This window comes from Muscardinus avellanarius, assembly GCF_963383645.1.
Source record: "Muscardinus avellanarius genome assembly, chromosome: 1".
NCBI lineage: Eukaryota > Metazoa > Chordata > Mammalia > Rodentia > Gliridae > Muscardinus > Muscardinus avellanarius.
This window is the reverse complement of record NC_137786.1, coordinates 119991084-120018018: the sequence shown is the minus strand read 5'-3', so window position 1 is coordinate 120018018 and position 26935 is coordinate 119991084. Positions and strand designations below refer to the sequence as shown.

Genomic DNA, 26935 nt, shown 5'->3' with positions numbered 1-26935 from the left:
ACTTCTAATCCCAGGTTTCGGGAGGGTGAGACTAGAGGATCGCAGTTCGCGGTTCGCGGACAGCCTCAACTACTTAGTGAGGATCTCTGCAATTCAGTGAGACCCGGTTTCAAAATAAAGAATAAAAAATAGGGCAAGGGCCAGGCATGGTGGCCTGTGCTTGGGAGGTGGAGATCACGCTTGTAATCCCTGTGCTTGGGAGGTGGAGACAGGAGGATTGCGGAGGATCGAAGTCAGCCTTGCTGGCTTGAGAGACCCTTTTTCCAAATTTAAAAAAAATATAAAATAGGTCTGGGAGTGTAGCCTGGAGGTTATAAGGGTTTCCAGGAACCCCAGTACCACACACACACACACACACACAAAATAGGGCAAGGGGTGTAGCTCAGAGGTCAGTTGCCCCTGGGTTCCATCCTTAGACCCCCACAAAAAAAGTAGGCACTTCTAATACATTGTTAGTGGGATTGCAAATTAGTGCAACTACTTTGGAAAACAGTATGGAGGATCCTTAGAAGAATGGTAACGAACCTACCATATGATCCAGCAGTACCACTTCTGGGTATCTACCCAAAAGAATGGAAACCAAGCTATGAAACTAATGCATATGTATCTATGTTCATAGCCACACAATTCACAATTGTCAAACTATGGGACCAGCCAAGATGTCCATCAACAGATGAATGGATTACAAATGGGATATGTACACAATGGAATTTTACTCAGCCATAAAACAGAACAAAATTATGTCATTTACAGGGAAATAGGGGGAACTAGAGAACATTATGCTAAGTGAGATTAGTTAGTCACAAAAAATAAGAAATCAGATGCTCTCCCTAATATGAGAAAGCTAGGGAGAAAATGGGTCATAGGAGTAACTCTAGATGAAAAAGGAGATTCTATAGATGAGCAAATAAGGTGGCCTGAGGGGAGGGAAGGGGGGAAGAGAAGAATTCCCTAATGTACATGATGTACATTCACAAACATAATCAAAGTTGATCACTAAGCCAAACATGAGAAGAAGGAAGGGGGGAGAGAATGGGGTGGAAATTGGGGAAGGGCTAAATGAGTGATGTGTGATGTATGCCTCTACCATCTTGTACCCCATTAAAATGTATGACTACAATACACCAATAAAAAATTTTAAAACAGTAATTCAGTTTTTCTGGTTGATGTAGGAAGGATTATTCAGATTTTCTTTTTTAATATCAATTTTGGTGAGTTGTTTATTTCACCAAAATTTATTTCATCTGTCTATTCATTTAGGTGGTTCCATTTTTTGAGGGGGGGGAGTAATGTTATTAGTTGCATTTTCTGTTAATTTTTAATGTTTGTAGGCTTTTTGATAATTATCATTCCTGATATTAGTGATTTGTGTTCTTTCCTTATTTTCCTTGATTAATTTTTGTTTTGTCAGCATTATTGATCCTACCAAAGAACATATTTTTAGCTCTGTTACTTTTCTTTATTGTCAATTTTCTGGCTTGATGATTTCTTTCTTATTATTTTCTTTATTTTTCTTTTTTGTAGTTTATTAAGGCATGACCTTAGGTTATTGATTTTAGATCATTTTTTCAAATGTAAACACTTAAGGCTGTAAGTTTTCCTTTGCTCCTTTAGCTAAATACCACCTGTTTAGAGATATAGTGTTATTATCTTCAAAGTCAGAATTATTAGATGACCTTTCTAAAACTGAGATATAATTCACATTTCATAAAATTTAAAGTACTCAGTTCAGAAGTTTTTATTTAAGCCACACAACTGTGCACCCATCACCACTGTCCAATTCCAGAACATTTTCAACATCCCTTAACATTTCTTGATTTTCATCTTTGACTGATAGGTAATTTAGAAAAGTGTTACTTTACACTCAGGTATTTGGGGTTTCATACATCTTAGTGATTTCTAATGTAACTTCTTGTAGCCTGAGAATACACTTTGTATGATTCAGTATCTTTTACTAGGGTTTGTTTAGTGGTCCAGCATATGGTCTGGGTTGGTGAATGGCTCCTATACTCCAGAGAGTTCTGTGTGTTCTGCAGGGGTTTCATATCTCCTCGAGAGCTGTCATTTATATGAGAATGGTTGCTGATATTCTGATTTTCTGTGTAGTTGAGAGAGGGGAGGGACCAACTTCTTTGAATTGCTAATAGATGGTAAGATGTCCTACTGTGATTAAAGAATTATGTTTTTTTCCTTAAATTTTGTCGATATTGTTTTCTTTTGCCCTGTATTTTGAGCCTTTGCTGTTAAGTGTATTCACATTTATAATGATCTTTTCTGATGAATTGTTCCCTTTATCTTTATGAAATGCCCCCTTGCCTATGGCTACAGTCTTTGTCTTGCACTCTATTTCATTTGATATGGGAAGAATCTCTCCAGCCATCTCATGCTTATAATCTGGGTAGTACATATTTGACATGAATCTGTGTCTTTATTTTTTAAGTGGTTTTCATAGGCAGCATGCTGTAGAGTCTTGGTCTTTTTATTTATTCTGCCACTTTTTAACCAAAGTACTTACACCTTTATTATTTAATATAATTATTAATATGGTTGGATTTATACCTAATTTTTTTTCTTATCCCTTGTGTGTTTTCGTTTTCTTTTTTTTACCTCTCTGTTCCTATCTCCTTTTAGATATGTTTGTAATGTTAGATACTGTCTTTTTTTTGTGTGTGTGGTACTAGGGATGGAACCCAGGGGCATTCTGCCTGTAAGCTACACCCCCAGCACCCCCTTTTTTTTATTCTTTATTTTTCACAGGGTCTCACTGGCCTGCAAAGGGCCTCACTAAGTAGCTGAGGCTGTCCCTGAACCACAATCCTCCTGTCTCAGCCTCCCAAATGCTGGGATTACAAGCATGTGCCACCACGCCCGGCAGATATTCTGTTTTTATTGTCTGTCATTTTTTTAGTGATTTCCCTAAGGATTAGGCTGTACATATCTAATCTTTCAGCCTTCTTTGAGTTAATACTGTATTTAACATAAGACTTAGGAAGCTTGTGATCAGGTACGTCCCTTTCCTTCATCCCCCACTTTTATGCTGTGACCACACGTGCGTGTCGTAGCATCAACATGACTGTAGACTTTCCAGGTGAAGTCTGGCTTTGCTTTAAATTATTGTATGAAGTTTAAGTAATTTAAGAGTGAGAAAGCACTGTTGAATTTTTGCCCAGGCCTTTAACCATTTCTCTGGGTCTTCCTTTATTCCTAAAGATCCCTGTTTACCCCCTGAGATATTTTCCTACAGCCTACAGAAATTTCTTTAGCATCTCTTGTAGACGAGGTGTGAATGCTCCTGGTTTTCCTTTATTTGGTGTTAATCTTTGTATCTCACATGCATTTGCGTAGGCTGTGTTTCTTGCATTACTGAATTCTGGTTTGATAATAATCTAGATTGGCAGTTCTTTAGAGATGCCCAGTTGCTGTCTTGCTTCCCTGGGTTCTGATGAGAAGCCTGTGGCCATTTCCAGTGTGTATGTAGGTATGTGACATGTCTCTGTCCTATCTGCATGCATTTTCATGTATGTATATAACATGACATTTTTCTCTAGGTGCTTTCAAGATTTTTTTATCTCTATCAGCAGTTTTGTTCTGATGTGTCTAGGAGTTTTCTTTGAGTTTATCTTGTTTTTGTATATTGATCTTGAATCTATAAATTTATGTCTTTCACCAAATTTGGGAAATTCTCAGCCATTATTTTTTCAAACAGTTTTTTTGCCCAGCCCCCTTTTCCTTTTCTTCTCAGACTCCATTCACACACTTTGGGCCTCTTGTTATTATCCCCCAAGTCTGTGATGCTCCCACCATAGTTTTTCCTCTGTGATTCCATTAAAATGAATAATTTCTCCTAATCTATGTTTATCTTCAAGCTCACTAATTCTTGTTTTTATTCTTTCTATTCTGATGCTGAGCCTTTCAGTGAATTTATTTCAGATATTGTGTTTTTTTGTTATAAAACTTCGAGCTATTTTTTTAAGTTTCTACTTCTGTGGGGGAGAATACTTACTTCACATGTTTTCTTTTGTTTTGTGGAACATGATTATAAAAGCTGGTGCTTTTTTTGGTATTAGGAATTGAACTCAGGCATCCTACTTCCAAGCTATACCCCCAAACTATTTTATTTTTATTTTGAAACAGGGTCTTGCTAGATTGATGAGAGTCTCACAAGTTGCTGAGGCTAGCCTTGAACCTATGATCCTCTTATCTCAGCCTCTGAAATCCTGGGATTACAAGCTTGTGCCACCACACTCTGCTTCAAAGCTTTTTAAAAATCTAAATATATGCCGGGCATGGTGGCGCACACTTGTAATGCCCATGCTTGGGAGGCAGAGACAGGAAGATCGCTCAGGTTCGAAGCCAGCCATGTTGGCTTTAAGAGACCCTGTTTCCAAATAAAATATAAAATAGGTCTGGGAGTGTAGCCCAGAGGTAGAAGGGTTCCATTCCAGTACCACAAAAAAAAAAAAAAAAATCAATATATGAATCGTTTTCTTTTCCCTTTGAGAACTGGACTCCTTTTATGGGTCTATCTTTATGTCCTATGTTGAGTAATCGTTGTTTGGATTCTGGACATGCAGATGAGATGCATGAAGTGCAGTCTTCTGGAGGACATTGATGTTTCCGTCTTAGCATGCAATTGGCTGGTCCGGATTCTTCCTGCGGCAGGAAGCTCTAATGTCATTTCAGTCTGCGGAGCCCCTGCTGAGCTGGTTGGGGTCTCTTCCACTCAGGTGTAGTTTAAGGGTGAGGCTGAGGCTGATGTGAGTTCATACCTAGAACTGGGAGATTTACTTTTTTGACACTCTTCTGTCTGAGATTCCACATGCAGTTTCTTCAGCCTACAGAGGTTCTTTCCCTGTCTCCTTTGGCAGAGTCAATTTCTGTCAAAACTTGAGCTCTGTAGCTATAACTGAGATGCTTGATGACTGTGTCTTTCACTTGAGGACAAAGCCACGCCAGGGAACCCTCAACTGTGCGGGTGGCCTGTCTGGGCTTTAAGCCCACTCCACAAGCCACCTGCTTTACTTACTTTTCAGCATCCCATGATAGTTGTTTTTGTATTTTTTTCCCATGGTTTTTAATTGTAATTACTTGGAAGGGTAGGCCATTGGGTGCATTTATCATCATATTAGAGCTGGAACTCCAATTGGTTACTTTTTTTGTATTTCACCGTGTTGGGGGGTGGAATGCAGGGTCTTTCACATGCTGGGCAAGCTCTCTAGCGCTGGGCTATCACTCCACACCCTAGTGTGTTCATCTTCAACCACTGGTTGGTGAGAGGCAGAAATTGGGGTTTGATATGTGAACTTGGCTCCAGGGTTGGGTGGAGTGAACATGATGAAGGTGAATGTGTTTTGTAAATTGAAAAGTTGTGCTCAGGTGGTCAGCATTGCTGCTGTTGTGCACCTGCGTGTCCATGACATGTGTGTGCGCGCTCCTGTGGCTTCTGCACAGCTGTCTCCACAGCAGGGCGTCACTGCTGGTTTCTCTCTGCAGGCTCTTCCTGGACCTCACTATTACACTTGGGGAGACCATGGCGGCATCATCATGGCCATTGCCCAGGGCATGGAAACCAACGAGCTGAAGTAAGTGCCTTCGATTAAGCCCTTCCGTTTAGTGTCAGGCTGCTTCTCCCCACAATTTATGTCTGCAGTCATATGTAGATTATCTCTCCACGGCACAGTTTGACACACCGGAAGTTACTTAAACTTTCCTGATCTATAAAGTGGGTATAATGATCTGCCCTTTCTGTCTCAAAGGGGGATTTGGAAAAACAAAATAACTTTACTGATTGGAAAAATAAAACTGTGTAAATGTGAAGAATTGCTAATGACTGAAAAGTTAAGATTCTAACTTGTCTCTGCTTTGTGCATGGCATGCACACACACACACACACACACACACACACACACATGGGCTCATAGAGTGATTAATACCAATAATAACAGATAATAATACACGAGTACTAATTATAGCAAGTATATAACTTGATGGCTGATTGACCTTTGCTGTGCTGTTTTTGGTCTTCCGGGTTCTTATACACTGAGCTGGAAGGGATGTTAGGGCTTCCTGCCTTATATTACAGGTGAGGAAGCAGGATCAGCAAGGTGGAGCAACTTGCCCAAGGTCTTCCTGCTCGAGAGTGACAGTTTTTCAGATCGCATCCTGTGCTCTGTGCAAGATATTATTATGAGCTGAGTGTGGTGGCACATGTCTGTCATTCCAGTGCTTGGGAGGCTGGGAAAGGAGGATCTCAGGTTCTAGAATAACCTCAGCAACTTAGTGAAACTATGTTTCAAAAAATAAAATAGGTCTGGGGATGTGGCCTCGGGGTAGAATGGTCTTGCTGGATTCAGTCAGTTCGCAGTAACACACACACACACACACGCACACACACACACACACACACACACACTGTTTTGAAAAGCAAAAATATCAAGAGTTTGTAACTTCTTTCCCCTTCAGTCCCGATCTTATCAAAAGCAGTTTTGTGATTAATTTCATACAATTAATGCTCGCTCAGGCCTGCTGTCCGGCCCTTACATCTTCTTGCTTTGCTGTGGCATCCATTAGCTGGATTACAAAAGGCAGAGGGGTGCCCAGCCATCATCTTGTCTGGGACAGGGAAGAAAGCTTGCTTTCTCTTTGCTCCTAATGAGAGCCAGCAGGAAGGGAGAGGTGGGTGTTGGGGAGAAACGTCTAGCAACTGGTTTTACCCCTGTGGTTAATTGGACTTGTGCTAAGCAGCCTGGCCTCCAGGCAGCAGAGAGGCGTTTAGCTTTCAAACGGCTCTTCTCTGTTCTGTGTGTTACCAGTCAGCTACTGCAGCCTTGCAGCCGGGAGCCAGAGCAGGCCTTTGGCACACAGCACTCTGTATCCATGTTTGGATTGGTGTTTGTTCAGATGATGAAGTGTGGTGCTTCCCACGTGTGTGCTGGCGTTTGGATATCTGTTGGTTTAATTAGCATCTCACACGTTTAGCAAGCACTGCTCCTGCCAGGTACTGTGTATCTAAAGAGGACTTAGGATGCGGTCCCCTGCCCCTAAGCATTCCACCCTCTAGTTGTAAGACAGACGAGGAAGCACTTGCAGTGTCTATATACCGCTCTGTGTGGAAGTCACCCCGGCTCGGTGCTTGGCTTCCTAGGAACGCATTTCATTCCTTGGGTGGCTCTCAGGTTTTAGACTCAGTTCTCAGTGTTCCTTGTTTAAGTTCTCCACAGATTACATTTGCCTTCCAAGCTGGCTCCTCTGCACGAGTGTGCGTGCTCCTGGTGCTCTGACTCCATCTGTCGGCACATGTGTGCTCAGGGAGTGCAGCGTCATCCTGCACTACCCGGACAAAACAAAACCAAAAGATAAACCTGCTGCCGGAAAAGCCCAGTGCCTTCTCCGGACAATTTCTTATAACCTTGGGTTGGATTTGGTGATTATGGACATGGTAGCACTTGTCAGTTTGTATAGGTTATCTAAAGGTTTCTCTAATGCCTGGTTTGAATAAAGCACTTGCAAATAGGAAATTAGGAAGAGGAACAGGTCTCGTTTAGACAGGTACATGTGTCCTAAATATCAGCCTGAGCTTGGCCCAGATCTCTATAGCCACCTGGCATTTATCCAGTGCCTGGCTCCCAGAGGGGTTTTGCCTATCCTGCTGCCGCTCTGAAAAACAGGAGAATGATATTAAGCTTAGTTTATATACTCAGGCCAGGTGGTGCTTTACTATGAATGTAGGCCTGCATGAAGTTGATTTTACAAAACTGGAATTCTGTGCTGGTTAGAACTTCAGACCCCTTCTAAGGCTGACCTCCCAACCAGAGCGATCTCTCTGCCCTTCAAGCCTTATGGTATTCTTTGGCTGCCCCAATAATTTGGCATTGATTATATTCTGACTTCTTTTTTTAGTTAACTCTTTATTTTACACTTGAATTCTTCAACTTATCAGTAAAGGCCATTAGACAAGTATTTCTATTCTGCACAGGTTAGCAGGTGCTCAGCAAATATTTGCTTGACCAATAAACAGGTCATGCATACTCAGGCTTCCGGGCTGGCATAGTTTTGTTTTACTGATTTGTGAAGCTGGAAGGGATCTGGGTAGGGTGCCATCGGAACCAAGGGAGACCACTGCTGTCATGCTCTTGGTGAACGATACCCCCACACAGAGGGAGCCTTTCCAGAAGCTCCAGGTACCAGAGAGGATCTAAGATCTTCCTCAGTTTTCCCACAAGAAGAAATAATGTTATTTGTCAGGAGTTAGTGCCCACACTGGAGCATGAGCATGTTAAGAATCATTTCAGGTCAATTACACAAACATTTGTTGAGGTGGGTGGCTGGGAGAAAGATCTAGCAGCTGATTTACCTCGTGGTTAATTTGACTTGCGCTGAGCAACCTGGCCTTCAGGCAGCAGAGAGGGCTTGGTTTTCCATCTGGCCCTTTTTTTATTCTATATGGCGTTGGTCAGCTGCTGCAACCTTATAGCCAAAGGCCAGAGCACGCTGTTTGCACGCAGCACTCTATCCATGTTCAGATTGCTGTGGGGCTTCCCATGTTTGTGCTGGCGTTTGTATATCTGTTGGTTTAATTTGTGCCTCTCACAAGTAATAGACACTGCTAGCTGTTGAAGACCTGCAGTGAGTCAGATGTTGTGCCCCGTTGTGTCCCAAGGACACACAGGTTAGGGGGTGTGGCCATGTGCCCCCTGGGCCTCTGCGATGTTTCTAGGTTAGGGGAGAGAGGGGCCAGGAGGGCCGGCTTATTTTGAAGGGGCACTTCCTGTCCTGATACCCTTTTTTAGGGAGGAAAGCCAAGTAGAGTAGCATCAGTCATCCTAATAAGGGGTAGCTGGGGACAGAAGTAGGAGTGTTGTTTAAAGTAAGAGTTGGCTGCACATGGTGGAGCATACATGTAATCCCAGTACTTGGGAAGCTGAGACAGGAGGATTGCAGGTTCGTGGCCAGACTCAGCTACTTAGTGAGGCCTGCTGCAACTTAGTGAGACCCTGTTTCAAAGTAAATAATAAAAAATAGGGCTGGGGATATAGCTCAGAGGTAGAATGCCCCTGCGTTCCATCCCCAGTATGGCAAAAATAATAAAAAATAATAAAGTAAGAGTTGGATTCTTTGCCTTTTTCCCCTGGGTGCTCGCTTATTTAAATTATTCATGTCTCTCTCTCCGTGATTAACGCAGATAACTAAGAGTGGACTGCCATTTGTTGCAGCCTCTGCCTTGATGCTCCGTGGAGACTGTTACCTTTGTTACTTGTTAATTGAAATCGAGAGCAAGGAGTGGAACGCTTTGTTTTGTTGTTATGTCTGAAATGATCAAATCCGAGCCTGTGCTGGGGATTCACTTAATCATTCGTTCAGCAGGCTGTCACCAGGAGTCTGCGCCCAGTCAGCCTTCTTCAGGGAAGGGGCTGCTGTGTTTTTGTATCCTGACCAAAAACATCCAAACACAAGTTTGTCAGCTTGATCATAAGGGATGCGATTGATTTCCATTTCTTCTTGGCAGTGTGCCCGTCAATATAATGATATTAATGATACTCAGTGATATTTTGGATTTGCCCCTAAGTATCTTTTTTTCTAAGGAGATTTCCAATTCCTTAGGGCTTTTCTCTGGGAATTCTGAAAAGGTCCTTCATAGAGTACACACAGCACAGCAGCTGCTTTTTCTGGAAAGGAGCCTTTTCTAGAAGCAGATCCCACGGTTCCAACCTCTTCCTAGTAGTAGCACTTATGACATGGTTTCAGGATCACACTCACTTCATTCTAACTCCCAGGTGACCTCTTTTGCCCCCTGAGGTACAGAGGAGCAGGTGTCCTTATCACCTTTTAACTTCAGAAACTAAGAGACAGGATTGAAAAAAAAGCAAAAAAGAAAATTGAGTGTGGTACATTTCATTTTCCTCAACATATGTTATTGCCCTTTCTGCATGCCAGGAGAGATGCAGGTGCAGGCACAGAAAAGTGAGGGCGAGGTCTTGTTCCTGATGAGTGTTAGTGATCCAGGTCATTTAAACACAGCAAGGTGTGAGATCTTGGTGAGCATGGCAACCGGGAGCAAGTGCCACCGGGGAGTGCTGCCAAGGAGACGGGAAGGCAGGCTTCTTGGAGGAGATGGAAGTTGAGCTGAGAATTGGAGGATAGAAGGCAAGATGGGATGCCATTTCAGCGTTAGGAAGAGTGTGTGCAAAGGAGCAGCATGAGCCAGTGTGGACTGCACAGCTCTTTTCTGCAAATAGGATGCATGTTGGGAGTTGGGGACTGTTGAGAAATAAGGCTTGAGGAGGATGTAGTAAAGCGAGGCCCTGGGGACCTTGTGTGTGCCAGTCACAGGAGAGCAGAGGAGATAGGGCAGGCTTGCAGGGCGAGTTGGGACAGCTTGGACTGCAGCAGCTGTGGTATGCCTGGAGACGTCCATCAGGGACCTGGGCCTCTTACATCAGCAGGTTCAGCCTTGGTGTCTGTGATGGAGGGCCATCCTGTGTCTGCTTGAACAATTCTAGAAATGAGGAACTTGGAGTTCAAATGGAGCTTTCATTTCCCTTTGGAACATTCTGTTGTTGATTCATTTATTCATTCATTTGCTCATTTGCTTATGAGCGAAACTTCTCTGGTAAGAGAGAGCCCCAGTGCCCCGCACGCACTCCAGCATCTATTCAGTGAGCTTTGGTCTGCTTCCTGAAGTCACACAGGAGCTATTCCTTCTCATCCAGAGGCCTTTTAAGGACATTTGAGGACCCCATCCATGTCCTCCTGAGCATTGCCATTCTGTGAACAACATCCCCAGTTTCTTTTTCATGTGCTATAGTGTCCTGATTCCCCACCCTCTAGGTGTTGCTGTAGAGCTGTCCAACAGTTTCGTTGTCTTTAACTGTGGGTCCCACCTCTGACCCTAGTAGGCTGAAACATGCAAAAGACATTGGAATTAACATGTGTATCATTAGGACACTGTTTCTATTACAAAAATTCTGAGGCTATGTTTTTATTTTTGACAGCCACCTATTACATTTTTTAATTGAGATACCATTTATATACCATAGGAGGCTCAGGTCTTAAATATACTGCTTCATCAGTTCTGAAAGATGTATGTCAAGAAGGAGAACATTTCTCTCACCCAAAGAAATACCATGTTCACCTTCCCAGCCTATGATACCCACACCATCTTCTTGCTCATTGTTGGCAGCTACTGGTCTGATTTATTTTTATCACTATAAGCTATTTCAGAATTTTATATGTTCATATTTTTTTTGTATTTGGCTTTAAAAAATAAGCATAGTAGTTTTGAGATATATCCATCTTGTAACCTATCAGCAGGTTAAATTCAATTCAACTAAACAGCTTAGACGGCCCATTTTCTTATGGATCTCATTAAAGGCCAGATGTTTCCTACCCCATATTTGAGAGGTGGATTTTGAAAGTATGTGTATATCCTTACTTTTATTTTCATTTTTGCTTCTTCTTCTGATGTATGAAAGCATTTTGAGTCTCACTTGGACATTTATTATATTGCCTGTGCAGTTAGGCTGATTTCCTTTGCAAACTCAGTAAATTCACCTTGTAGATTGTGCACATGTGTGTCAAGCCAGAAATCTTATTTGAGTTGAGATCAAACAGTGCATCAGCCCCACTTGGAATTTTTTTTTTTTTTACAATGAATGCATTTATCTAACTGTGTGATCTACAAAGATCTACATAAAATAATGCTATCATTATTCTGTTTCAAATCAAGAGTTATCAGGAGAAAAGGAAATAGAATCCGCTCTTTTTCACAGGTATGAAGCCATCTGGGTCCCTAACCCTGGCTTCCTTTTCTCAGTGTTCTCAAATCACCTGTTTCATGATCCATTCTTGAAACCACCTTTTCTTCTCTAGGTCAATAAAACTATTTTTCTTCGTCTTTGAGATCTTTGTTTTCCATGACTCATCTAGAGATTACTAAAAGGGATTCTGCAGTCATCCTATCTTTATATCTCTCTGTTTGCTAGAACTTATTTTGTACTCAGTTTCCTCTAACTTTTAAAAGTTCTTTTCCAGGCTGAAGATCCATTTCTCTTTTGATAAAGATAAAAACAAACACAGCATTCTTTTCCTATCATTGTTATTTATACCTTTGACCATCAGAACCATGATCTATTCCTTCTAATCCTTTCCTAGTTAACCAACCCACTACCCCACTGATCTAACCATTTACCTCTTATTTGTGCAATCAGAGATTTATTTATCTTTGATTTATTTTGAACTTGAGTTATCTGGCTGCTGTCCAGCACTAGTCTACTAGACTTAGAGCTAAAATGAGCTGGCAGCTTACTGCTGCTCTTTAACTTTTTTGCTCTCGTTTATATGACCCTCCCCATCCTGAACATGTTATTTAACGATCTGAGGTTATCAATTATCTTTCTGGATAGCCACATTATGGTGTTATTGGTTGACTATATACCGCTACTCCCCCCTCCTTTAAAGTGTCTGCGGTTACATTTTATTTTATTTTTTATGGTTTTATTAGTGCACTATAGCTTTTTATTATACTGTGTTATTGACTCTTCCTATCCTCTTGATAGTACTTGGCCATGGGATTCTCTCTATGTTCTTATTTAAACAGTTTGAATTCTCCATTTCTAAGGGCTGGGGTCCTGTATCCTCTTTCATGACTTGAGAAATCAGTGATGACTGGTTTGCTTTCTCCCAAGGTTGTCACTTTTATTTCACCAGCCCAAGTTCTTCTTTAGGGGTTGAATTCAGTCCAAAATATACGTTCCCTTCACCCTTTCCCCCAAATTCTGAAAGCATACCATTGTCTAAATGAGCAGTTTATTCTCGGATATTAGGCTGTGCTTGGCCCTGCACCTGTGGGTTAGTACATTAAGGCCTTATTTTCAGAGCCCTCTGGGAATCTGTCAAGAAATGGGGTGAGTCATTTCCTGAGGTTATCTTTGGTTCTGAGCTCTCTTAAGTGGAATTAACTTGGCAACATACAAATAGATGGACTTCCAACATTATCACCGAGGCGGTGGATCTCTCCCATCATGTCTAAATAACAGGGCAGCTCTGTGTGTTGCATAACGAGTACTAAGCCTTGAGCTCGTTTGGATTAGGAGGAGAATGGACCAGTTCACTTATCCAGCTGTTTCAGAGTTCACTGAGTCCAAAAGCATGTCAGCCAGATAGAATTTCCTCTCCTGTAGGATCTCTGGAAGGTCCCGTGGTCTCTTGCAGACAGTCCACAGATGCCCACACTTGGCTTAGTCTCTAGCGTTTGTATGGCAGTGTCAGTTTGAGAAATTTTAGCACAAGAGGAAGTGTTGGGAGTGGGTGATATCATGAAAAGATTTCTGTTGTGCTCTGGTATCCTGAGGGAGTAAAACTGAAATTTCAAAAACATGGGAAAGGTTTGCATGTAGTTAGGATTTAAGAGACCCAGTGGCCCTGTGGTTTTTAAGGTGAGCACAGACAATGGCTTCTCACGTGGAGCATCTCATAGCTTGCTGGGTGCTGGTGGCAATGCCAGGCAGGCTTTTTTTTTCTTTCTCTTCTTTCTTTCTTTCTTTCTTTCTTCCTTTTCTTTCTTTCTTTTTTCTTTTTTTCTTTTTTCTTTTTTGCAGTACTGGCAGGGGCATTCTACCTCTGAGCCACATCCCCAGCCCTATTTTTTATTCTTTTTTTTTTTTTTTTTTTTTGCGGTAAGGGGGATGGAACCCAGGAGAATTCTACCTCTTAGCTACACCCCAGTCCTATTTTTTAGTCTTTATAGTTTTTTGAAACAGGGTCTTACTGAGTTGCAAAGGGCCTCGCTAAGTAACCAAGGCTGTCCACAAACTGAGATCCTCTGGTCTCCGCCTCTGGAATGCTGGGATTACAAGCGTGCGCCACCATGCCTAGCCTTATTCTTTATTTTGAAACAGAGTCTCACTAAGTTGCTGAGGGCCTCACTAAGTAGCTGAGGCTGGCCACAAAGTATGCACCACCACTCCCAGCTTAGGCAGGTTTTCTTCTCCCCTACCCTTCCTGGTCTTTCTCTCCTCCCCCCACCTTCTACATAAAAGATAAAATCAGTACAATTACTCCAGACACTGTGGCACACACCTGCAACCCCAGCAACTCAGAAGGCTGAAGCAGGAGGATTGCAGATTCAGGACCAGCCTGGGCAGCTTACTGAGACTGTGTCTCAAAATAAAAAGGTCTCAGGTGTAGCTCATTCCTAGGGATTGAACACAATCCCCAGTACTGCCAAAACAAAAGAGAACAACTTGTATCTCCAACAAATAAGAGCATTTTCCCTATTTAATTGCCATGCTTGTATCATACCTTAGAAAATAAAGATGAGGTCAGGCTGTATTTATAATTTATATTTTCTCTGTTGTCCCATGTTGTTGATGGCTGTTTTTAACCCTACACCCCCTCCAACCCAGGGTTCAGTAGAGCCAGAACCGGATCCTGGATTGGATTTGCACGTTACAAAGGTTCCTACACATTGCATTTGGTTGTTAGCTTTCTTTAGTCTCTCTTAACCTGTGACAAGTGCTCTGCTATTCTGGGTGAGCCTGATTGTCATGATCTTGGTGTGTTTTTGAGAAGCCAGAGCAGCATTCACGTAGAATGCCCCACATCCTAGCTTGGTTCAGTTGTTTGGAACAGTGCTTAGTTGACGCCTTGTTTTACTCAGGAGGCACATGGGAGCGGGTTGTCCCACGACTGATGATGCCGAACATTTAGTTAAGCTGGAGACTCATCTTCTGCTGTAACGTTAATGTCCCCCTGTGCTGTGACTGATTGGTGTGTGGGTCAATCTCTAGACCACAGGAACATTTTGGTCCTCAAAACTTTGACTCAGTGCTTTTAGCATTCAGTGATGCTTTTTGTCTGATTCAGTTATTACAGTAGGAGATAAAGAATAATACTTTTTCTCATTCTAATTTTCAGCATTTGTTATGTGTTCTAATACTTTTAAAAAGTTTTCTTCCTTTGCTTCTCTCTTTTACCACCAGTAGAGGTCCCTGCCCTCTTTTCATTCAGTGTATACTGTTACCATCATTTTTTTAAATGTTCAAACTTTCCTAAACTCAAAGCCCGTTTGTTTGGTTCCTGTGTCCACTTGAGATGATGGCTGTAGACTCTGAGTCTTTCTTGCTTTCTGGCACGAATGTACATTTCCCTGCTGAAGCTGAGGTCAGCCATTGGCCCCTGGAGCCCTGGTCACTGCTCCTGGTAATGCGATGTGGAAGCTGAGCTCTGAGACTGTATTTTTGCATTGGGCAGATACAGCACCAACGAAGGGGAGACCTGGAAGACGTTCATCTTCTCTGAGAAGCCTGTGTTTGTGTACGGACTCCTCACAGAGCCTGGGGAGAAGAGCACGGTCTTCACCATCTTTGGGTCAAACAAGGAGAATGTCCACAGCTGGCTCATCCTCCAGGTTAATGCCACTGATGCCTTGGGTAAGCTGCTGTCTCCCACGTTCTTCCTCCATGATGCCGACTGAGCTCCGGCTGTGTGTAAAGCTGAGGTACTAGTGCTATGAAAAGTTTGAAGAGTTTGTGGCTCGTGGGGGAAGTGGGCTTGTTCAAGTGAGTGAAAAACACAGTAGGTAAGTGAGGGTCTCCTCAATTCATTTTTTACTTTGTGTATATGTGGTACTAGGGATTTAACCCAGGGGCATTCTACTTCTGAGCTATACCCCCAGTCCTATTTTTTTTTTTTTAACAAGATCTCCTTAAGTTGCAGAAGGCTTTACTAGGTTGCTGAAGCTGATCATGAACTTGCTATCCTCCTGTCTTAGCCTCCCAGGTACTAGGATTACAGGCATGCCCTACCATACCGGCTTCTTTTTTGAACTTTTATTGGTGCATTGTAATCATATGGCATAGTGAGTTTCAAATTGATACCTGGAACATGCCTACAGCTCTTCGTGTACTTCCCGCTGGATCCCACCCTACTCTCTTTCCTCTCTCCCCATATGGATTAGTGAGGTCAGTAGTGGCACTTTCATATATGGACCTAGCTTTATTTGAACTGTTCCTCTCCTCATGCCTCATTTTCTTTCTTCAAACCTCCGTCCCTCACTCCCCTCCCACAATTCTGCTGGGCTCTCCTCACTTGACTGAAGTCTCTTTTTAGTAGGACCGTGTGTTAGTCTTTGTATCTTGGTTTCCTTGTCCAGTTCCTGGCATGGATTAGGTCTAAATATGTGGCCATTTAATATGTGTGTGAATGAGTGAATGAGTGCATAGGTCTAAATATGTGGGTGCTATTATGTGGATGGATGGATGAATGAATAAAAAATAATTCCACACCAGCAGGTCTGCAAGGATGCATTCATTGAGTTGCTGTGCTGTGCAGGGTGGTGTACCTGGTGATGCAGGGTCCTCATGAAGCTGCCTAGGGTCCAGTTGTGGTTGCTGGTCTAGGTGCAGACCTGTCAGTCGACAGGAAGGATGGAGGCCACCTGTGCCACCCCCACCACCCCGTGTTCTCCTGGGCGTCCCTGCCTTTCTGCCTTGGCCGACATCATTCCCACTGCCCAGGGCCCTCTGTGTCTTCTCACCCCCACCATCCACCCTCCACAGTGGAGACACTTTCTAAGTCACAGGACCTAATGCACTGGCTGCTGGTACCTCAACCAGAAGACTTCTCCCTCTTCTTTCTGTCCAGAAATAAGTGTTTATCATGCTTTGAATGGTAAATTTGTGTCACTCTGTGGAATCTTGCATCCACTGGATTATAAAGCTATTAAAAAGAGGCATGTAGCTGGGTGTGGTGGCACACACTTGTAATCCCCGCGCTTGGGAGGTAGACACAGGAGGATCACGCAGATTCGAAGCCAGACTCGCTAGCTTAAGAGACCCTGTTTCCAAATAACAATATAAAAAATAAGGTGTCTGGGAGTGTAGCCCAGAGGTAGAAGGGTTTACAGGAACCCCGGTACCAAAAACAAAACAAAACAAAAAGAGGCATGTATCTGTGCATATTTGTAGTCCACCTACTGGGCAGCCTGACTGCCTCATGATCGGGAAGGTTTTAATAAGTCTTTGCTCATTGGAGTGGCACTGAACTGATAAGTTGTACATCCGCTTCCAGTAGTATTTAACCTCATCTAAGACACAAATGTAAAACTGGCAGAAGGTACCAGTATGGACATGGGCGCACACTGGAATTCCTGGAAAGAGCACTTGCTCCCAATGAATGTGGCTCAGGAGGAGTCATGTCACAAGCCCTCTTGCCATTTCTCAGTCTCTTTCCACCAAGGTCCTCACCTCCAACTGGGGCCGGAGAATTCCCCAGGGCTCTCAGTCAAGCCCACCCAGCTGTGCTCTCACTCCAAGAGCAGGCAGGCAGGGAACCCCTGAATGACATCACCCTCAAGGACTCAGCCTGTCCCTAGTTCCCTGGAAGGGAAACACTCCTGGGTACCTATTTCTCAAACTGCTGCTGACTTTCTTCAATTCATTCAGAAATTTGGATGGTACCATGCGGAGGCTTGCTTCTCTGATTTCTTAGATGAACCCCTATGTTTTGGGTGGCATCTATTTTACATATGTACTGTTGAGCCTCAGCTGAGGCTGAGCTCCGTGTATTTGTTGAGCAGCTACAGGATGCACAGGAAGTGGGGACAGGGCTGAGGGTGGGCAGGACAGGACCCAGTGAGCCTGGCTCTGATGCTCCTGCTGCCTTTGCTCCCCTCAGGAGTTCCCTGCACAGAGAATGACTACAAGCTATGGTCACCGTCTGATGAGCGGGGGAATGAGTGCTTGCTGGGACACAAGACGGTTTTCAAACGGAGGACCCCCCACGCAACGTGCTTCAATGGAGAAGACTTTGACCGGCCTGTGGTGGTGTCCAACTGCTCCTGCACCCGGCAGGACTATGAATGGTTCGTTTCTTTTCCATGGCTGGGGCACTGAGTTGTGTTTTATTCACTCAGCAGTGTGGGAGATGCAGGTTAAGGCCTGGTCCCTTCCCTGAGGAAAGGAGAGGAAGAGGAAATAATTATGAAGTATCTTTGATATGTCAGGAACTATGCTAGGAACTTTTTACCCAAGTCATCCTTCTTAGTTCTTAGCCATCTAACACAGTAGAGGTGGTGTTCGCTAGAGAAGCTGGGAAATTTACTCTGGGATAGGAAGCGCTGGGGTTTGTTTCTAGGAGGCTGTCCCCCAAAGGGACCATGCTGTAGGTTCCTTTGTAGGTAACTGTTTTCCTTAGGCCCCCACCCTACACGGGATTTATTTCCTTATCCGAAATGATGTGACTTAGTGAATGTATTTTTGCATCATTTTTTATTCCCTGAGCAAAATACCCAAGGCACTGCTGGAAATGTTTAAAAGTAGAAGTGACCTAGTTACAGCATAAGTGCCTTAGAGGAGGGACAGGTGATTTTTTTTCCATTTTATTGCGATCATTGAGAGGAAGGAGAAGGGCTGTGGTTTACAGCTGGGGAGTCAGGAAATATTTAGAGGAGAATCTGTCTGAGATGGGCTTTAAGGAAGCATCTGGACATGTGCACGGGGCCTCCTAAGACCATGGAGAAGTGATGCACAGACGGACACTGTCCTTGGTGGTTTCCTTGAAGAGCAGCAGGGGCAGGGAGTGGATGTGAGGTGGGAAGTATAGAAGCGGAGCCCCTAAGGGGATGGACCGCATTCTCTGAGCAGAGTTGATCGGCATGGAGCTGGGCGACAGGAAGACGAGGCTGGTGGCAGAGTGCATAGCATTCAGTCTGCACTTCAGCAGGGTGTGGTTGTAGAGCAGCCAGGGGTGTCAATAGATCATGGTCTCGAACATATGCAGAATTCCTCTTTCAGTCATTGCTGAGGCACAACAGAGCAAAATTTTGCTTTGGGCATCGCCACATTGACCTAGTTAAAGCCAGAATCCTATGATGTGTTCCTGACCAGAGGCTGGAACAGGGCCCCATAGAGATGTTTTAGGCTTTGAGGCTGCTTGGTTCCTGTGGTCTCTGTCACAGTTGCAGCTACTCAGTTGTGCCACAGGTAGCACTCAGGGAGGAATGAGTGCAGACAGGGACGAACACGAGTGTGGCTGTGGTCTAGTACAACTGATGTACAGAAACAGCCCATCAGATTTGGTCGCTTCTGTTCCACACCAGGGTAATTTTGATGTATAGGTGAATCCCTTGGGGTCTTGTTAAAATGCAGGTTCTACTTCAGGAGTCCTGGGCCTCTGCAGCTCTGCCAGGCTCCCAGGTGCGATGCTGCTGCTTATCTGCATGTCTGGTCTCTGGGCAGCAGGACTTGGGGCTTGCAGGATAGCCCGTTTGTAGCTGTTGAGGGGCCCGCAGATGCTTGAGCATCCCTAGAATGTGGCATCTGCAGGGGGTCTTGGAACCCATCTTACTTGGTACTAAGGGAGCAAGGTACTTCAAAATAAAAACTAAATAAAAAGGGCATAAGTAAATCCAATACACCTCTGAGTTTCTTCTTTCATGACTGCTATTATGCTTTAAAAAAAAAACAACAAATGTTAAAAATTTCTATTTCTCTGCCATTCCACTACATGATAATAAAACTGGAACCAGAAGGAGCTTGGTGTGCCTTCCCAGGCATGCTGGCCAGGCTCGGACTGATCTCCCATCCTCTCCCATCTGGCTTCCTGGAACCTGCTGGGTGTTTATTCCCCTGGGTGTTGAATCTTCTTATTATAGACCAGGAAAGCCACCTGTTCTCCCCCGGCCCTGCTCTCCTGAGGTTGGCTGCAGGCCACCAGACAGGGTGGAAGGCGTGGATGAGGACATTGTAGACACGGCCTATCGATCTCAGGAGGGCCCCTGTTGTCCCTCTGCTTGTTGTGGCTGCTGCAAGGAGCCAGCTTGACTGTGTAGCTGTAGGAAATGCTCAGTGGGATCGGCATGCAACAGTGTGAAGGGAAGTGGCCCCCAGATAGACAGGGAGAGGAGATGAGACTGAGCAACCTGTGACACCCAGCCCTGAGCCCAGCCACTGGTTGAAAACTACATTTGAAAGTCAAGTTTTTTATGATTGTTCTTTTAGACCGCACTGGGAGGCCCAACTGTGGCCCATACTTTCCCTGATTTGAGGGCCAATTTTTATGTCATTATATTGCTCAATATGGCCAAGACATGTGATGTTCAAATCTTGACTGTGACCCCTAATAAATAATACATTTTATATTATAACCCCATATCTATGTATATATGCATATGTGGATACACACATACATACACATAATTAAAACAAGTTTTATGGAACAACATTTACTTATATTTAATAATATTATTATTATAACATTAATATTATTTAATATTAGAGATCGAACCCAGGGACATTGTACCTCCAAGCGACATCCCCAGTTCTTTTTATTTTTTATTTTGAGTTGTGTCTCGCTAAGTTGCTGAGGCTGGTCTGGACCTGCTATCCTGTCTTAGCCTCCCAAGTACTGGGATTACCGGTGTGCACTACCATGCCAGGTACCTTGACTTTTAAATGTGTAATTTGTGATCTTCAGTTCTTTGTAGGCAGGGGAGGATACTGAGCTTGGCCCTCCAAAGTGGTTTTGAAGTCCGCCAGGGTTGTGACTGCTTAAGAACTGGGGGCTTTCTTGTTGGAGGCAAATGAGTACTTACTGAATGCTCCACTCAGTCCCTGAAAGATGTAAAGTAGCCCTTCCGTAAAAATGAACAGATTGAATGAATCAGATCCTTTTAATGGAGTGATAAAATCTCTGCCTTTGGAATAATTCCCTACAAATTGCTAAATATGGCTTTTATCATACACATACATCACTTTGTCCTGTATCTGGTCATACTTTTTTATATAGGAAATGTTTAATAAATATTTGTTGAATTGAATACAGTAAGTAAAACTTTTCAGGTCGAGCAGATGCACATGGAAAACCCCCTTGAGCTATAGAATTAACAGCTGGGTGAGGCCTTGGGAAGTAGATAGTATAGCTGCCTGTCTTTACCATTGTCAGGCTTGGCCCAGAGAAGTCATGTCCTTGTGAGCAGGGCCGAGATTTCACCAAGGCCTCCTGCAGCCCCTCTGGGTTCTGCCTTGAGCTGAGAGGTTAGGTCCCTGCGACCCTAGATCATCAGAAGTCTCAGGATCCTACCTACTGTGTAACCTGCTACTTTGGCAACCCAAAGGATTGCATCCAGGATAGGGCAACCCAGGCAGTTTAGATAGTTTGTGGACAGGGTCTTAAATGACAATAAGTCCTTAGTCAAAGTAGTTTTTTTTCAAAAAAATTCTTTTAAAATTTTATTTTTAATTCTTCTGGTTATGTTCAAGGAGAAATTCTCACTGGATGCTAGTATTTCTTTAACATGAGATAATCCTTTTAAAGAAGAGATGGTAGGCCTAGAGTTTTTGGGTAGGAAACTGGATTTGGGCAAAATTTCATATTATTTTGTTTGGGGGAAGAGGATTTATATTGTCTTTGTCATTTATGACATGTTATCGTAGTTTCCCAGTTGTGTTTCTGATTAAAAAAAAGCTTTTTTGTGGGTATACTTTAGCATAAAAATATGCATATTCTTTATAGGGATGTCTTAAATGATTAACAATACAAATGCTAGGTATGACAGTAAAAGTCACAGAGTTGGCCTGATATGTGTAAAGCAGTGGCCTGAACAACTCCCCGTTACCTTTTCAGTGACTTTGGCTTCAAGATGAGTGAAGATTTGTCTTTAGAGGTGTGTGTTCCAGACCCGGAATTTTCTGGGAAGTCCTACTCCCCGCCCGTGCCTTGTCCTGTGGGCTCTACATACAGAAGGACGAGAGGGTACGTATCCCACAGGTTGCCAGGCCAGACTCGTGGACCACCTGGACTTCTTTGGCACTCTGACTTGTGGAAGTCTGATTTAGCACATTATAGATAATTGGGCTTCCCCTAAAACCATGATGCCTGCAGACTGTCTTGTCCCAGTGAAAAAACACTTACCGGTCCATGGAACATCTTAGCTCTTGGAACATCTTAGTCATAAACAGCAGCAAGGAAACATCTTCAGAGCAGTTGATGGCAGTGATGGATTTAAAAGTGTTTCCCAGAACAGTGCACTAGATTGGCTGGACCTGCCTGGTCTATTTATAAGCAGATCTGACTCAGAGGACCAAAACCTTCCTCCTGGTTCTACAGGGCAGGGTATAGGTGGGGTCTCTTGTCTGGGTTGGGAAATGGGGTCCCTCCCTGACTGCTCTTTGATGTTTCTCTCCTTTCTTTTTGGGGGCCCAATAGCTACCGGAAGATTTCTGGAGACACCTGCAGTGGAGGAGATGTTGAGGCAAGACTGGAAGGAGAACTGGTCCCCTGTCCTCTGGCAGGTGAGAGAGGTGACTTCTTTCCTTTGACCTCTTGAGACATCACTGAACTCCAGCATGACCTCACCCAGGTCAGGCCTGTGGCTCTTCTAAGCGGAGAAAACTAATAGAAATGAAAAGCGTAGTAGAGGTCCCCTTTCTTCTAAGATTCATGCCTAAACTCAAGTTTTGTTTAGTCTCACATCTTTAAAGGAATGGCACATATCTTGTTTGGGCTCAATTATTTGAGAGCAATCCCTTTTCGCCGAGAAGAGTGTCCTGGTGGGGCTCAGGGCATTTTTATCTTTGTGTCACAGTTGAATGTAAAGATGCTTACAGCTCTCAGGGAGTAGCTTAGTGATCTGTCTTAATTTTGTAATAATTATAACTAATAGTGCAGTGGAATTTTACAGATTCTAAAGCATTTTCCACATATAGCCAATTTAATTCTTTTTTTTTTTTTGGTGGTACTGGGGTTCCTGGAAAACCTTCTACCTCCGGGCTACACTCCCAGACCTATTTTTATACTTTTTTAAGATTTGGAAACAGGGTCTCTTAAGCCAGTGCGGCTGGCTTCGAACCTGCGCGATCCTCCTGTCTCCACCTCCCAAGCGCAGGGATTACAAGCGTGTTCCACCACGCCTGGACTTTTAATTCTTTTAACAACCCCGTAAAGCAGGTATTAGCAGCTCCATTTAAAAAAAAAATCCCCACAAAAGCATGTACTTGAGGGAACAGGAATGTTCAGAGGAGAGGTCAAGCGACATATATAAGGTCACACACACATCTAGCAAGTGAGAGTGAAAACTTTGGCTCTGCAGCCCCACGCTGTCACTGGACATCATCCAAATGACCTTGCAATTATTTAGACGATCATTATTGCTACTAACAAAGAAATACTTCTTGGGAGTGGTTGCCCAACTCTTAATGGTATAGCGCATTTCACAATGTGCTTCAAGTCCATTTATAGGTGATGCCACATGCGTGTGGTAATACAGACATGGAATTATGATACCTTAAGGAAGGCTATTTCTTAGCCTCTTTTCTTTCGACACTTCATCTCCAGTTCTGTGCATACAGAGCCTCCTGAGTCCTCCGCCTGCTCCCGGCTCTCCATGAGGCCATGTTAATGACCGACTTAGCAGCCGTGATCAGCCATGACTCAGGAGAAAGAGCAGGGCGCTGTTTTCTGCAGACAGAGTGGGCAGCCACTCTCACTCCCTGCTTGCCAGTCTGCTCTGGTATTTTCATGCTAAGCTCATTAGTCCTTTAATTTAATCTTCCATCATTACCAGAGTAATTAACATACCTCACTGCGGAGACTTAAAAAGAGCCACCGCTTCAGCATATTCCTACAAATGAGCAGATAATATTCAGATATTCCCCTCACAAGAGCTGTTGCTGATGAGGGCTTGGTGAGTGGGGTATGAGTGATGGCTCTTAAGGGGCTGGAGTGCATACTTTTGTAATAAATATTGTCGATGATAATTGAGCAAGGGACAAAACAGTTTGCATAAAGCCATCAAAACTGGCAGGAAAGCTATTTTCTCTACTGATAGGAGAAGACAGGACGGAATGAAGGAGGTAGGTCTCATATCAGCATAGTCCCCTCCTAATTGTCAATGAAAATAAAAATAAGAAATGAAAAAGGCAAGGGTTACAAGTCAGGAAAGTACGTAGAAAAAAAGTGTGGTTCCCTTGGACTAATGGCAGCTAAAACGTTTTTGCAAAGAAACAGCAGTCTGGGCATCTGGAAGGGGTTTGAAATGCAATCATTGTTCTTCCTTTATGATCACTGTAGCAGTGCACACTCTAGGCCCTGTTTAGGTGTGGCCAGCACCAGCCCAGAGCACCTACCCTTTAGGTATCACATATACTCCCAGACCTATTTTTATACTTTTTTAAGATTTGGAAACAGGGTCTCTTAAGCCAGGCTGAAGCCCTGAATGCTTCTCCGCCTGCTCTGAAAGCAAGTGTTTCTGGATTTTGGTTGTCCTGTAAGGACGTCAGTTCCCAGAACAAAGTAACAGTGAGGCCTCTAGATGCTGGAAAGAGATGTGGGGCAACACGCTTTCTGCTGTGAATGTGGCTTGCATTGGGCCTCCTGTCCCCAGCCTGGGAACTGCAGTAACAACCCAGATGAGACAGGCAGTTATCATGTGGTGGTAGCTTGGAAGCTGTTGAAGAGAAGGGAGACCAGAGAAAGGAAGTAAACTTGCCTATTGGGCGGATTTACTTTGTCATGCCTTATCTATATTGAAGCCTTTTTTAGAAAGGAGGTGTCTAGTGCATGTGAACTCATTAAAGGAATAGAAAGGGGGAGAGGGGCTGACTAATCCAGGCATACCACAGATGATTCAGATTTCCATCTCAGTCCCAAATGCACCATGATTTCTAATGGACGCCTAAAATGTTTGTTTGTTTGTTTGGTCTCTCTAGGAAGATGACACAGTAACAAATGTTTGGACAGGGACACAGACTCAAGAAATAGCAGTTGAGCATCATTTTTAGTTTTATCCTGAGCCACAAACGGGCCTGCCTGCTTCTAACCGCCATTTAAATTCTTCTGAGTGCCGTTGTGGCGTCTCATCTGGGTTTTGCTTGTGGTAGGTTCTCTGTGGCTGCTCTGAGAGATGTGCTCGTTTGGCCATTTGTGATGAAGGATTTTACCAGGGCTGGAGAGATTCACAGGGTAAGAGATGTGGTAGAGGGATTGGAAAGTCCCACACCCTTCCCGAGCACACACCCTCCAGGGGCCTTTGTGTCCACCTATGAGGAAATGACTAGCTGGTTGGGAAGCCCTGTTCTCTCCTGGAAGTTCCAACACAGATGCTCTGGGCAGGGATGCTGACGCTGATGCTGGGCTCATGTCCACTCCAGTGGAAGAACCTGGAGGTCTTCCGGACTCTTTCCTAAATGGAAAAGAGAGCATTAGGTTTTCCCATGACAGGTTATCTGACTTAGCTAAGTCTTTTCAGCACCAGAGGCCTCTATTTCTACATCTTAACAAATAGTAGACTGAGGACGTCCAAAGCCAGGTCAGACTCATGAGTAGCTCAGTGACAGAACATGTACCTAGCACCTGCAGGGCCCTGGCTTTGATCTCAGCAAAAGAAAAGAGAGAGAGAAAGAGACAGACAGACAGACAGACAGACAGACACAGAGACATCATTAGTAACTGTGTCTTAAGAGGCAGCCTAGTGTGTAGGGGTTAAAGCATAGACTTTGCCCCAGACTGTCTGGATTCAGGCCTCGGTTCTGACACTGACTATTTGTGTGAGCTTGAGTGAGTGACTTAACCTCACTGGGCTCGGTTTTCTCATTTATAAAATTGGGTTTGTAGTAGTTCTTCCTTCACATAGTTGTTAGGATTAACCAGTGTGTCGCATGAATGTTGTGTAAGAATTTGAAGGCAGAATTGGGATCTGTGTGATTATATTGTGGAGCATTTTGTAAATAGCCAAAAACAACATACCATTTTGGAAATCTGTCAGTTTCTGGTTGTCACTCGTCACTGTGAACATTAAGGAGTGGTCAAATCTTTTAGAACACTCAGTTACAAGCCTTTTGTGATGGATCATCTCTGGTCAAGGAGATTGTCTATGTGTTAGCTTTCTGTCACTAGCAGAATTACCTGGGATGATCATCTTATAAAGAGAAAAGGTTTATTTTAGCTCACAGTTTTGGAGCTTTCAGTTTATGCTTTGTTGGCTCCTCCTTTTTGGGCCTGTGGCAGGGTCACATGTCATGGTGGAGAGCTCATGGGACAGCAAAACCACTTGTCTCCTGGTGGCTGGGAATCAAAAGAACAGAAGAGGAAGGCGTCTGGGGCCACTGTTCTCTTCAAGGGTATGCCTACAGCCTCCTTGGCCCTACCTTTTAAAAGTTCTACCACTCCAGCAGCACCAAGCTGGGGATGAGGCCTTTAACACATATAGGATACTCCAGACCCACACTATAGCATGGTGTCCTGGGACATAGTCACATGGCGAGAGAGAACATGGAGGTTGGTTTCATTATGGTGTCAGGGTGACCCTGAGGACCACTAGGCTGAGCTCAGAAGTACAGATGTCGACACACACATATTGGGGGACCTAGATTTAAGGAAAACAATGAAGAAAAAGATCCTCTGAAGTCTAAGTACCATGCCCAAGACGGAAATGTGATTTCTTCATATGCCTTCCAAATCTGGAAACTTAGGCTTGATCTAGACTGTGTGACAGTAGGGTTGAAGTTTACATGTGACAAAAAGAAAAAAAGAAAAAAAAATAGGTCAGAACTGCTTGGAGCCTCTGTCTACCTGGTTGTTTGTGTATCTGGCAGAAGAGAACGAGTTCCTCCTGTACGCCATGCGCAAGTCCATCTACCGCTATGACCTGGCCTCTGGAGCCACCGAGCAGCTGCCTCTCACTGGCCTGCGGGCCGCTGTGGCCCTGGACTTTGACTACGAGCGCAACTGCTTGTATTGGTCTGACCTGGCCTTGGACATCATTCAGGTGAGTCAGCCATGGGTCTGGTCCTGGGGACTGTGCCTCGTGACTGTCCAGTCCTGATAAGCTTTTAGCAAGGCCTAAGAACATGAGTAGTGAGAAGTTGGTAAGTGATAACTTATCTCAGGGCTGACAGATGACACCTTTCAGTTTAGTGTGTTATTCTTGCTTTGCCTACCT

General features: G+C 43.8%; 1 protein-coding gene across 1 annotated transcript in view; it reads left to right on the top strand.

The window, feature by feature from the left end:
• Positions 1 to 26935, top strand: part of SORL1 (sortilin related receptor 1) — a gene marked incomplete at its 3' end in the record, with an annotated part of 156975 nt that overhangs the window by 67901 nt on the left and 62139 nt on the right. Inside the window, exons 12-17 of the mRNA XM_080707083.1 lie at positions 5494 to 5582; positions 15250 to 15428; positions 17674 to 17860; positions 21622 to 21750; positions 22204 to 22289; positions 26589 to 26761. Coding sequence (XP_080563209.1) covers positions 5494 to 5582; positions 15250 to 15428; positions 17674 to 17860; positions 21622 to 21750; positions 22204 to 22289; positions 26589 to 26761 — 843 coding nt within the window. The remainder of the gene's footprint in view (positions 1 to 5493; positions 5583 to 15249; positions 15429 to 17673; positions 17861 to 21621; positions 21751 to 22203; positions 22290 to 26588; positions 26762 to 26935) is intronic.